The 13,844-nt window shown below is 35.6% G+C and overlaps 1 protein-coding gene across 2 annotated transcripts in view; it reads left to right on the top strand.

Moving 5' to 3' along the window:
- The window catches only part of LOC110994585, a 72,272-nt gene extending 59,360 nt beyond the window's left edge, over positions 1-12,912 (top strand). Inside the window, exons 8-27 of one of the 2 annotated variants that reach the window (XM_022261325.2) lie at positions 3,637-3,721; positions 3,886-4,012; positions 4,291-4,431; positions 4,575-4,776; positions 5,273-5,495; positions 5,830-5,956; positions 6,265-6,407; positions 6,515-6,665; positions 6,805-7,203; positions 7,311-7,412; positions 7,545-8,040; positions 8,184-8,482; positions 8,594-8,707; positions 8,819-8,955; positions 9,181-9,306; positions 9,397-9,516; positions 9,749-9,844; positions 10,038-10,126; positions 10,562-10,705; positions 11,190-12,912. In XM_022261325.2, the coding sequence (XP_022117017.2) occupies positions 3,637-3,721; positions 3,886-4,012; positions 4,291-4,431; positions 4,575-4,776; positions 5,273-5,495; positions 5,830-5,956; positions 6,265-6,407; positions 6,515-6,665; positions 6,805-7,203; positions 7,311-7,412; positions 7,545-8,040; positions 8,184-8,482; positions 8,594-8,707; positions 8,819-8,955; positions 9,181-9,306; positions 9,397-9,516; positions 9,749-9,844; positions 10,038-10,126; positions 10,562-10,705; positions 11,190-11,347 (3,479 nt within the window). In that variant the 3' untranslated portion in view covers positions 11,348-12,912. Of the gene's footprint in view, positions 1-3,636; positions 3,722-3,885; positions 4,013-4,290; positions 4,432-4,574; positions 4,777-5,272; positions 5,496-5,829; positions 5,957-6,264; positions 6,408-6,514; positions 6,666-6,804; positions 7,204-7,310; positions 7,413-7,544; positions 8,041-8,180; positions 8,483-8,593; positions 8,708-8,818; positions 8,956-9,180; positions 9,307-9,396; positions 9,517-9,748; positions 9,845-10,037; positions 10,127-10,561; positions 10,706-11,189 lie in introns of both variants that reach the window. The other variant, XM_022261324.2, reaches the window with a different exon arrangement.
- The last annotated feature ends 932 nt before the right edge of the window (positions 12,913-13,844 follow it).

Here is a 13,844-nt window from a genome sequence, read left to right as displayed (position 1 = left end):
AAACAGTACTTTAGCGACATTTAGCCGTTAGTTCGAAGGCACATCCTCTTAGTTTGTCTCCTTTATACGCACTGTTTCATTATGATATTTGACTTGGCAAATACTTCATATCATATAGTATATTTAATTAATATATTCTGAAAAAATCGTCTCAAAACGCCTTTGTCAGTTCACAAAATGCAAAAGATATTTATCGGAACATCTAGAATCTGATTATTGCCGAGTTCAATAACTGCATCATCAATTCTTCGCATCCGTGCCTCGACGTCTTCCATCTCAATTGACATTTATTCCTTGCAAGTATCTCTGGTTTGGGGTGACCAGGTTTTTTGCTCTTGAAAATTGCATCTTGTGTTCTAACACAAGATGCAATTTTCAGTTGACTTTGTGAATAGAAAATGCTCTGTCCGTGTAACAATAATGTATAGTTTTACAACTCTCTTAAAAGAGAAAAGACAACTTTGCCCGTGGGGTTCAGCAGATGTGCTAATTAGAGAGTTAAAATGCCACCTAGTCGGTAGGTACATTTCTCAACGAATGAGTATCGTTCTTTCTCATTCATCGGCAGCTCATGTCTGAGCATCTGTTTCCACCAGTTTTTGTAGCACTTCTCTTATGACAGTGTATAGTTTTGAGATTCTGTATTGAGTTGAATTAGGATCGATGTATTACAATGCTAACACATATATAATAAATGTCATGAATAACAGGGCCAGTGGAGTAAAGATATTTCAAATATATAATAATAATAATAAAAGCATTTATTCGCTGACCTTAAATGCTATTCTTATGAAACAGAAATATTCTTAAATCTAATTATATAGCAAAAGTAATAATTTATTCTCAACCGCTTTGGTCAGGTTGTGTGTCGACATACGACTATCGTCTAAAAATTTCAAATATAAGTACATCCCAAATCATCCAAACGCACGCGCACCCGATAAAATGTAAATGCATTTACACACACCAAACCACGAACAAAAATACACCTCAACGTTTATAAATACCGCCCTTATTACTTTCACGATAAAGCTCATCTTAAAATAGCTATATTAAGTTGATACATGATATTGATTGGTTTATTAAGACCGCTTATTGAAGGCAGGGGTCCACCTTGACTGGTTAAGGTAATAGTAAATTTCGTTTAGCTATAGGCGGAGCAAATATGTCTAACCACCTCTTTGAGTTTAATTAATTATTTTATTTCTTGATAAATCCTTTTTGTTATCCATGTAATTTATGTCGAGTAAAGGAATTCATATTTCTAATATTCTCAGTATCTTATTACTGCTGACATAATCACCAAAAAAGAAAATACCCAAAGACCATATTATAATACTTATGTAAAACTTGAACGGCTCCTTATCATCAGGTAGGATTGTGATAAAAATAGTTCTACTTTAAAACAAACTACCCTTAACCTAATATTAAACTAATAAATTAAAATGTTTCGACGGAAAACGATCCGAGGATCGCTAGGTAACGAAAGCAACAATCATAAACACAATACACTCATCACAATCGGTTAAACAATTAGACTCGCGTCACAATAATATTCCATTTCATTGTATTCCATATAACAAGTTAGGAACGAGTATTGTGAAACACGAATTTTTAAAGAACGCTTTTCTAAGGCGGATTAATACCTATACTTATGGATAACACAATAGATGTTAACATACAGACAGATAATTTTACGTTACATAAGGCTACAGGGCCGGATTGACGATTTAGTTGAGAATTCTCTAGCATTTGAGCGTGCGTGGGTAATCAATACCCGCCCCAGGAAATAATCCTCTATTTATAAAAACTGTATGCGTAGCTGTACCATTAATTGCCTCAAAAAAGACTTGATACATAGTTTTTTTTATCTGAGTCACAAGCTTTTTGCTACATTATTTAACTCGTTTATTTGGGATAATGAAAAGACTGGAAATGCTCTCACTAAGATAGGTGTCCATGGGACGGTTCTATTAGCTCGTTTGCCCCTATCCTATAAAAACGATGCCTTTGGCCGAATTTGTACCAACTCGGGCCTAAATTACATAAAACCGGCCCTGGTTCATGTAATAATAGGCGAGAATTTAGAGAGCTTATTATTAATGAAGTAGAGAGATCACTTGTTCTTGTTTTAATGGCTCACGATTTTATAACTGATTGTGCGAAAACCGCAGAGAAAACTCTCTGAAATCTCCGTGAAATGTTCCTGATGCCTTCATAATATGAATCAATTGATTTATATGAATCAATAACTGAAGAGACTGATTACGAATAGAAAAGTGTAAGGAAAACAGAATTTAATTCTTTCGTCACTTTAGTAGAATCACGATATGAGAAGTTTAAAACAACATGAATAATGTAGAAGAATAATTATCCAGGAAAGAATTGTACAAAAGCAATTTAAGCGTATTTATCAAAATGTACAATCGTAACAAAAAGTTTTCCAACAAAAACACTTTTGTTATGTAATGTACGATCACTCTACGGAGTGACTAGGAGAAAACATTGATTAATTACCATAATAATTTATTTGATACTCAAAAACTTGATACGGGGAGGGGCCGGTTACGAACGAGTTGCTCTTTTGAACTAGAACACGCCGATATAGGCTTTCTGTACACGAAGAGGAACCGAGAATCTTAAACGCGCATACACTCTTTCTATCGCCATGCATAACCCGTCATAATTTAAACTTAATTAAAAGCAATTATAAAAATTGCGGTACCGGTAAAAAATCGATCTACTCGCTTTTGTTTTTAATTACAGTTATTATATCTGTCAAATTATGTTTGATATATCAATGAATCAAATAAAATAAAATTAATTTACTTTTTATAGAAGACATACTACACACACTTAGACTACATGTAGTACATTATAAAAACACTGAAATTGTATTGACTATTTTTCGTCATCCCTTTCAATTAGCAGTGTATGCAATTAATAGTAATTATGAATCTTTTGATATTTTTAAGTGTAACTCACATATCTAGGAAATATTGTTCAACAATTAAAAGTCATCATTTAAGTTATACCATAGCTCCCAAATAAACCACATAATACAGCGGCTACAACAAAAAATAGAGGCGGAGAGTTTATTGCCAGTTCTTCTCTTCCGTTCTACGCTCTTGATTTGAGAACTGTCAGTAAATGTAAAATTCGAAGCATTTCATATATATTTCCTTTTGACATTCATAAGTACATTGTGTTATGAATGATTTTGAATTTTAATGAACCTATATGAAATGATTTTGAATTTTAATTTTAATAAAGTAGGTACGTTTAGTCCGCTCGTGTGTAAAAGTCTTAAATAGACAAAAGTTGATACTCGAGTTATTAAATATTTCGTATACGATGAAAACAGTACATTGTTCGTTTGAATATGATGCATGAACGTGATTTGGCTGTTTCAAACAAAGGAATGAGTTTTGGAAGAATCGTTTGAGAGATGTCGGAGTTTTGTTACAAATTATTTTGACCCGAGTGCTTTAATTACTGGGAATGATTTTTAAAGAATTGTTCCGCGATTGCTTACATTTTTTTCTTACTTATGTATGTAGCTGTTCACTGCCAGATCTTTATTAGGTTTTGGGGATTGAGATTTTTGTGTTTTGACTTAAACCATTTCTATTTCAGGATTGCTGTCAGCGTTAAATCATTTGGACCAGGCGCGCAAAAGCTCTTTACAAACCAACGTAGACTATTCTAGATACGTAAAAAGGTAATTTTTAATAACTACTGTATTTTTAGAGTTTCTTTTCTCTACAGTGCTTTAAGTACAATAACCCTAAGACTATTGTATAAAAAATAAAGTAATTAAAAAAAATGTGATATATTCAAGAACTCACTGCAGAGTTAAATTATAGTAAAAATTATTTCTTATAGGTATAGCTCAACTCTAGAATGCGGCTCATCATACTGCAAAGACCTGGGATACCGGGAGCACTTCCATTGCATGGATTGCACAGCCAGAGTCTTCTGCAAAAAGGAAGAGATGATCCGACATTTTAAGGTAATAGATATGACACTCAGACTGTAATCACTAGGCCATCACTGCTTTTAATAATACTAAACGGGCAACTTTTTAATGACAATATCAATAAATAACTTAAGTGATAGGAAATTTTAACGGACTATTAATTATAGCTAAAATAATTAGAATTTAGCAACTTAAATACTGAATCTATATACTCGTAATAGATAAATATATTCAATCCATATGAGTTTCTTAATTTTCACGTACAAGTGTGTATGATTTCAGATGTTATTTAACCGAATCTAATTTTACAGTGGCACAAGAAACGCGACGAATCTCTTGCGCATGGTTTTATGCGGTATTCTCCTCTGGATGACTGCTCAGAGCGCTTCTCAGATTGTCCCCACAATCGGAGCCAAACCCACTACCATTGCATACAGGATGGATGTGATAAGGTACAACAGTCTTCTAACATAATTTGTCATATTCAGTCAGTGAAGTATCTGAAATAGATTTTACAAAATACACGTTTTTGCGTAATCAAACTTAGTCAAAATTCATCATAGCATTGTCTAAAGCTGAGTTATCTCCGTTCCAGGTATATATTTCGACATCTGACGTCCAGATGCATGCCAACTACCATCGCAAGGACTCAGCTATCCTCCAAGAGGGTTTCCAGCGCTTCCGAGCCACGGAAAGCTGCGCAGCACCACATTGCATTTTCGCTGGTCAGCGGACAACTCACTTTCATTGCAGGAGGCCTGGTTGCACATATACGTTCAAGAATAAGGCTGATATGGGTAAGTGCTTGAAACACGTAAAATCTTTTCTTCATTCTGGGCCCTGTCGATAAAATCTCGGTAAAATAAATAAATATATAGATGTGTCTAGTCCCCGTATTCCATTGGAGTATTGTGGTAGTTGAGATCCATATAAAATCGTAAAGTTAAGAGTTACAATTTAGTAGGAACTAAAAAATATTAAATCGAATATTTTATTTAAAACTTTGAACGACCCCAGACAATAATTGTTAAATATATATACAGTATTATTGGTGTTTCCACGTAATGTTGGTGACTATTTGCAAGTTCGAAATTAAAAAAAAAAATAAGTATCAATTTAAATTTTTTACTTATTTTGAAACACGATAATAGGAAAACAAATCCTCACAGAATTACGTCGTTTTTCTAATAACTCTGTATATTATAACATGCGTATCAGACGCACAGTAGTCTTTGATCTCCAGTCTAATCAACATAAAACAGCACTTAATTAACGTCATCTAATTCCTTTCAGAAAAACATAAAACTTATCACATAAAAGACGAGGCTCTGTCAAAAGACGGCTTCAAGAAATATATGAAGAATGAGGCCTGCCCGTTTCGCGATTGCCGCTTCAGCCGTACTTGCAACCATATCCACTGCATTCGGCCTCACTGCAACTACGTTCTGCATTCTAGCAGCCAGATCTTCACGCACAAGCGAAAGCATGAGAGGAAAGAACAAGAGATGAATTTTGGGTAATTATATCTTTCTTCTACCCTTATCTTCATGATACTTATTTTCTATACCTGGTATTTTGTAGTAGTATTGGGGAATTAAACCCCAAAGTAAATATCACAAATTAATATCTCTTTGTGTTTTATCTATTAATGTTTAAATAATGAAAGCGCTGTGTCTAGATTTTTCAACATACCAACAATTCCATAAATAATACAGTTAAATTTGTAACATTTGAATTAAAACTTTTGACGCGTAAGCAAATAAAGAATCTTCCAGATCGTCAAAGCCTCGAGTTAGACACATTCTTATTTCCAATACAAATTTAATAAATTTAAAAAATCTTATCCACAGACTTCCTACGTCAGTAATCCAAAGTGCGCTCATGCAGCAAGGAGCTGATTTGAGCATGTATTCCCCAACAACCAATTTGCAGATTGACGATGACATGTCTGGAATGGATGAATTTCCTCATAGTTATGTAAGTATACTGAACAATGTTTAGCCATTCTGAGAGATCATTTATCATCACCACGCACACGGATAAACAAACTACAAACTGCAACTAATAAAGCAACAGAAAACGTTCCCAAACCAACACGCCTACAAAATTGAATACAATACATGTATTTTATGGAAATATAAAGCAGAAGCTTCTGGGTAAAGATCTTTAAAAATCAGCGTCGTCTACACTTAACCGATGACTTTTGCGTACATAAGTAATCATACAAACTAGTTAAATTTATTTTCCTAATGTATTAAAGCTAACAAGGTAACATTAAATTTCAGAATCCAGCAGTAATAGAAGAGCTATCCCGAAAGTATATTGATACGTTTAACGGTGGCAAAGAGGCAGAAGATAAGTGCAGCAAGTGTAGCGCCCTGAACAAGCATTACCACTGCATGGCTGAAGGTTGCAAGATGGCTCATAGGTGATAATAATAGTGTTAAAAAATAGTATAATATAATTAATAAACTCGTTCGTAATTTAAGTATTTATATCCTTTGAGTTTTATTAAATATCCGTCCTATGTTTCAGCTGCCACAATACCATGGTCAAGCATATGTTTGAGCATGAACAGCAGAACCAGGTGACAGAAGCATACTTCGTGACCTATACACGGAATAACCCATGCTCCAATTCAGCTTGTCAACACATTCGAGATATCACTCATTACCATTGTACCTGGGTAAGCACCAAAATATGAAATAGTTTCAAAATATTCTTCTTCAATTATTTATCAATACATAAATTATAATAATTATGGTAATCGTTATCGCTTTACCAGGCAGAGAACTTTTATTGTAATACCTTATTTTTTTGTCCAGGAAAATTGTGGAGCTGTTATCTTATCATCTGAAGACCAGCCGTTCAGGCGCTTGGAACATCACAGACAACATGCCATTCTCAGCCCAATGTCACCCAACTTAGCGGCGAGATTCGCACCGAACTTCACCCCACAATTATCTGCCCAGCTACACCCAAATGTTGCAGCTCAACTGCAAGTTCCAAGTCTTCCAAATCTTCCACCAAATTTGGCACAGTTGGCCCAAATGGCACCAAATCTTGGACCTCAGCTGCCAAATTTACAAGCACAGCTGAACCTCGGAGCCGGTCCGGTTCAACACCACGTTAACCCTTCGAGTTCTTTGGATGAGATGTTCAGCAGAAAAAGAGGAAGACCTCCTAAGAATCGAGTTGTGGAAGTTTGGACCGACAATATAAATGTAATTCTTTTACTTATCCCTCAAGTTTTCATTTTAAACGCAAAAACTTAAAATAAATGCTAAGTGCAATTGTATTGAAAGTTACAAGTTCCCATTTAAATTTTCAGGTGACACCCCAGGCTATATTTACATCATTCAAGCTCCCCAAAAGTAACCAAATGCCACCAGCGATTCAATCGCCAGTTATCACTACCGTTGAAGAGTTCCCGGTAAGTAATCTTTGTATATTAATAATAACAGGTTAGGTAGATAATATTTTAAATGGACTATACAAATATTTAATAAATTGCGTTGAACATTTATATAATATTCAATTTAAAAATTAATTAATTTTTTTTCAGCGTATTCGCTTCCAGCACATCGAAGTCTTCACCAGTCCAGATGTCTGTGCCCAGTACTACGCCAGCTGCCCTTTACGTCACACTAGACTGCACATGCACTGCATCAATTGCAGCTACACGGCTGAAGCACACGTTACCATGGAAACGCATATGCGAGAGTCTCACTCCGTATCCCCACTTCTAGAAGGCTTCGACTACTTTTCTTCTTTCGAACAATGCGGGGGGAAGAGTTGCTTCAAAAACCAGTTGAGATCTCACTTCCACTGCGCCCAAGGAAACGGTTGTCCGGCAATTTTGACCCAATACTCGGCCTTAGCCACTCATAAGCACGGAAGAGGGACGCCCATCAAGTGTGAAGATGACAAGCAGTTCGAAGAGGCCAAAGACTACTCGATTAAGGAGCGAGCGTCAGCCGATAGTGTGGGTTCTGTTAAGGAGGAGTTCATGCCAAATTTCGTCATCAAGAACGAGTTTGATAATCAAGATAACGTTTCTGGTAGGTGTTTTTCTGTGATCTATCTTTCCTATTTCGATATAATGTTGTATCTTTCAATCTGTTTTTTAAGTTGAAATTTTGATATAAACCTACGTTTACTATTTAACATTAGAGTAATTCTTTACCCCATTTGTTTCCAGTAGTAAAAGCGACAGGAACCTTCTATCCGTCGTCCCACCTCCGAAGCAACACGTCTTCTCCGCGCAGCATTTATGACGCTTCCCCATCGAAGGAAAGGAAACCGGACAAGCCAGTTCCGACTATACCGCCGTCCTGTCATGACCAGACCTGTCCGTTGAATAAATCTGGTGGCATGAACCTTCACTACCATTGCCCCCATTGTGGGCAGGCATACGTCGATTTGAAGCTTTTGTTCAGCCACATGGTGAAAAAGCACAGCAATGTCATTGAAGGTGGACCGATCGGATTGGCTGCCACTAAGGTGAGAGATTTTTATTCTTATACAACTTTAATTGTGAAATTTACTGTTTTTTTTACAATTCAGGTAAAAATTTAAGAAATTTTGAAAATAGTGGTGAATTTCTATTTTCAGGAGACACTTGAGCGAGAGTATCCAGAAATATCAATTTTACCATCAACGGCGACTTCCTCCTCTGCCCCCCAAGCACCGTCTCCTAGCCAGAGACCACCAAACCCAGCCGAACAGGTAAGGATTAGTTTTAGGAAGAATTTAAGGTTTGGATTTTAAAATATAAATGATTAAATTCTTTTGTAATAAAATACGGTTTACAGAAATACAAAGTCTATTTCTTTTTAGGTTCAAGCGGTGCAAAGCCTTCTGCTCCAGCAATACCTGTCAGGGGGTCGTAAAGGAAGTCTTCAAGAACAGCTTAAAATGCAGCAGCAGTACACTGCCTCGTTGGGTCTTCCAGGACTCGCCTTGTTCTCTCAGGGGTAAGTTTTATTCCCTTTAAATTAGAATTTTGTTAAATAATGTCTTTGAACTAAGTGTGTTGGTCTTATAAACTTAAGATGACTGTGGCTTAGGATACAGCATAAGTTTTTCGTAGTCGTAACTTTGCACTAGACATCAAAACGAAAAATAAAATTTTTTTTGAAAATGAAATGCTTCTTAGATTGATCTTTTGATCGTGCTAACAGAAAATTCAAATATTTCAGTGGTTCTCCGTTCCCTCTCTACCCCACGATGATGTACCCTCCGGAACTGCTTCTGGAGCAAAGTCTGCTTCAATCCCACGGTCTACCTCCAGGCATGGACAAGGAAGCGGAGCTCATTGCTAAATCGTGAGTCACTTTTGTTCACATATTTAAGACTTTAATTGTTTTTTATAAACAATATTTATAATTGAATTAATTTGATTTTGTGATTAACAGGAGACGCAGTACAGGCACTCGTGGTCCTCACATGCGCGTGCTGAAGGATGAGCCCATACCCGAGGGCTACTTGAGATTCAGATTCAATGAGGACTGTGCTTATCAGCAGTGCGGTTACAGGTACATACATTATTTTATTTTTTACATACACTCAAAGCAGCTCAGCAACCATTGAACGGATTTAAACAATGGTTTAGGGACAATTTATCGACATCCCTTGAAACTTTACAAACCGTACAATTCTGACATCGGTTCTCGAGAGTTGACGTAACATTATTCACGATTGTTATGTAGCCTTTTATTATAAAATTTTATACAGAATCTATTTTAAAGCAATTATTACAATTTTCAGGGAGCATCAAACCCACTTCCACTGCACAAGAAAAGACTGCGGATACTCGTTCTGCGATAAAACGAGATTCGTTCAACACACGGCTAGACATGAGAGGTAGGCTTTTCTTTCTATCATATGGTTAAGTCAATAATAACATAGTTCAGAGGGTTTGTCTATGAAGACAAATGACTAAGGAAACGGAAGTGTTTACCCAAGAACCATAAATGTTTATGAGCGGATGTTAGCGCGGAGCGGAGTTATAAAGATCTAATTGTTTCGAGTGAGTAAATATATTAATTTCTTACAGATTGGATACTCTGATGGGTGGAGACTTCCAGCAGTATCGCGCCAATGTTTACTGTCAAAGAGCGGAGTGCCCTCACGCGTCGACTTTTGGTAATTTCTCATTTTAGTACATGTATATATTAATATGTATTTTTGAAATTAATGCAGTATTAAAAAGATTCAAGCCGATAATAGATTCAGGTAGTTACGAATCCCACATGAGGAGATATAGGAGACAATTATTATTTGCCTGAAACTGTAATTAAAGTGTATTTGATAACGTAAGCATATATATTATAGTGATATAAGATATAAGAATTGATTATAAGGATATCATGATGTAATTGTAACATCTATTTTACATTTCATTAATTGTACCACCATAATATTATTGTAAGATACTCTGCAAATAAATTGTTATTAAAATTATTAAGAAGTGGTAGTAATTAGTTAAGCAAACGCATTCTTTTTTCGTAGATTAAATTTCAATATTAATATATACATAATATACATAATGCCATTTCACTAAACATTTTCCAACAACAGGTCAAAACAAGGCATCGCACTTCCATTGCCTCAAATGTGACTTCACGTGCACCGACACCAACAAGGTGGTCGCCCATCGGAGACAACACCAGAAGCTGGACTCCATTCAGGCTGCGGGCTTCGAGAAGTTCCCGCCGAGTAAAAGTAAGTACCCAACAGTCTTATTAAGAGAGGTTTTTGATACAAGATGCAAACGGGCAGGAGGCTCACCTAAGCTAAGTAACACCGCCGCCCATGGACACTCTCAATGCCAATGAGTACGTTACTGGCTTTTTAAGAATTGGTACGCTCTTTTCTTAAAGGACCCTAAGTCGAATTGGTTCGGTAATACTTCAGTGGGCAGCTGGTTCCACATAGTCCTGGTGCGTGGCAAAAACTGCCGAGACAAACGCTCAGTTGTGGAACGGCGGCCGTAGAGGTTTCTGAAAGTTTGAACTTTTGATATTAGCCAAGTTACGATCTATGGGTTGTATATGAATATAATATTTTACAAGACTTGTGGCGCCCCTGTTTATTTTTAACTTATATTCTATTTCTTTGATTTCCGGAGCTTGGATCGGTAAAACGTGTTTCTAGGAAAATCAACTTAACTTAACTTTCAACTCAACTTAACTTTTATTATTTTCAGGTTGTGGCTACGAACCCCAGTGCATTCACAGCAAGAAGCAAACCCACTACCACTGTCTCCAGTGTGGATTTGCCGTTCTCGGTCTCTCCCAGATGACGTCACACAAGTACAAGCACCAGGAAGCGAACCTCGGACCCTCGACCAGTGCTCTCAACTGACCTGACTTTAAACTACGTCTCACTCTAAGTGTGACGTCACTTCATTGGGATTCTCTCAAAAGTGTGAACGAAGTGTGATCACTCATTTGTATGATTGTATTTAAGAGTTTCGAACGTAGCATAGATATGTAAATTGTCAATATTTATCAAAATGTCAACTGCGTAGTCCCTCTACCGTGCCTTAGTCGCAAAATAGTTTCTGAACTTTTTGTAATGGCCGAAACTGTGCCAAAATGAACTAAAAGACTCGAACGATGCAGTGAAAAGTCGTCATTAGCATTTTATACGTGAACAGAGTATGCGTGTGAATTTCCTAAAACCCGACCAATTGTAGTTGATAGTTATAGAATATTTATATTTATTATCCCGAAAAGACATTTTTACGAATAGTATTATTAATTTAGGTCTCGTAAAAATTTGATGGCAATAAATTGGGTTAGAAACACCGTTTTGTGCCTCGAGTGTAATCTTGACAATACGAAGATCTTGTTGTGATAGTTTCGTGAATTACGTTTAGAATTCAATTCGGGAGACAAAAGAGAGGTTTTTTATATGCAGAGTTATACGAATGAAACATAGTAGACTTTAAACTATTAAAACACTTTCGAATCTTTAACATAATACAAGAAACTATCATTAGTTAAACGAATCAAAAATTTATATAAAAAACATATTTAGAAGAGAATAAATGACAATTTTATAAACTTTGTACATAAGAATAGATTATATATGACAAAAAATATGTTAGTATTTGTTATCATTATTGGATGTAGAGTGCTAATTTGTGATCCATGAGGTAGCCATGTAATGCCATATTCATTTAGTGTAATAAAAACAATAATGAAACAGTATTAGTGACAATTCTCACCTGCATTCCTGAATCCTGGCCATTCCTTAGTTTTAGCATCTGGTTTGAACCGACTCCGACCAAACGTTTCCTAGACTTAGCCTAGATTAAAACAGTATTCTTTTAGCGTAAGTCCGTCTCTGTTCCTATTCACTCACTTTTCACTTTTTACTTAAATTACACTAAGGCCGTGCCATATCTTTAGTCACTTCCAAGTTACTATTAATTTAATTTTGGGCTCACTCAATTAATATACAACCCCCATGATATGCATTGAGATTTTGTTTGTATTTATCTATGTAGGTACTTATATGCCGATATAGACTTTTAATGTTCTAATTGAAACTCATTAATTATCTTACGATATCAATGTTTTATTTGCCCCTAAACATGAGTTTTAGTTACATAAACCACATATTCTGGTCGAAATATATTTAATCAATATATTTTTATTATAATTTTCTCAGATTCCTGCAATTTTATTGGTTGTTATTGTTATGTTGTTTTATTTTACGTTTTTCTCGTCTTTCGCTCTATATGTAAGTGTATACTCATTTATTTAATATCATATTTAGCTTAATTTAATTATAATTAAATGAGATTGAATTTGTAAACGTACAAAATTATGGATATTTTTATGAGTTTGAGATTAAATCGATTGGTTAGTTTAGAGTTGTTTACCTCATGAGTTCTAGGAATTAAATGAGAATATACAAAATTTCGTTGTTTTTTTTATATGATAAGCACATCACTCAAATTTCAGCGTTTGTTCTATTGATATCTTGTAACTCAATGCGTACAGAGAAAGTATCTCTTAGTGCCAATCGGTAGCTCAGATTTAAGAATCGAACGATAACATTGCTCCCAGTTAGCTGACGCATAGAAGAAACTAAATAAATTTTGTTAATCCTCGGGAAATACATAATATAAGTACTTTTTTATATAAAACAGGGAGCAAACGGGCAGGAGGCTCACCTGTTAAGTGATACCGCCGCCCATGGACACTCGATGCTAGAGGGCTCGTGAGAGCGTTGCCGGCCTTTTAAGAATTTGTACTTAGTTTACTCAACTATACAGTTAAAAAGTTTGAATACTTATTACTGAAGGACGCTGAATTATCAATGAAGTACAATACTGGCAATTCTTGAGGTGAATTCTATGATCATTTTACTGCGCTTACGTAGTTGGTCTTAAATTTACTAGCAGAAGCTGGGCGTTATACCAAGAGCTCACAAGAATAATATTATGTAAATGCTAATAGGTGAAAGTAATATTTAAGATATTGTTTCATATCAATAACGCATATTTCAGTATTTCAGTCTTATTCATTTCATGGTGAGCCTGTCTCATTGCTGGTAGGGCTCCGTCTGTTATTATTTATATATTCACTATGGATGTGTTAGGGTACACATAAACACAAAACACATACCCGGACAGCTTTGGAAATCATTATTAGGTTCATAGGGCTCCCTCTCGCATTTAACTTGGGCTGCTAATACATACTCAACATATAGCAATACAGACACTGCCAATATTTAGTAATATTATTTAAATTTAAATACATCATTCACAGTCAAGGCAAGCTATTCATACTGTTGCCTCGCTTGGCCAGATCAACAAGGCCTAGTGGTCTAGTAGAAGGTAGCAAGT

The sequence above is a fragment of the Pieris rapae genome, chromosome 18 (genome assembly GCF_905147795.1).
Source record: "Pieris rapae chromosome 18, ilPieRapa1.1, whole genome shotgun sequence".
NCBI classification, from domain to species: domain Eukaryota; kingdom Metazoa; phylum Arthropoda; class Insecta; order Lepidoptera; family Pieridae; genus Pieris; species Pieris rapae.
This window is presented reverse-complemented; position numbering and strand designations above follow the sequence as displayed.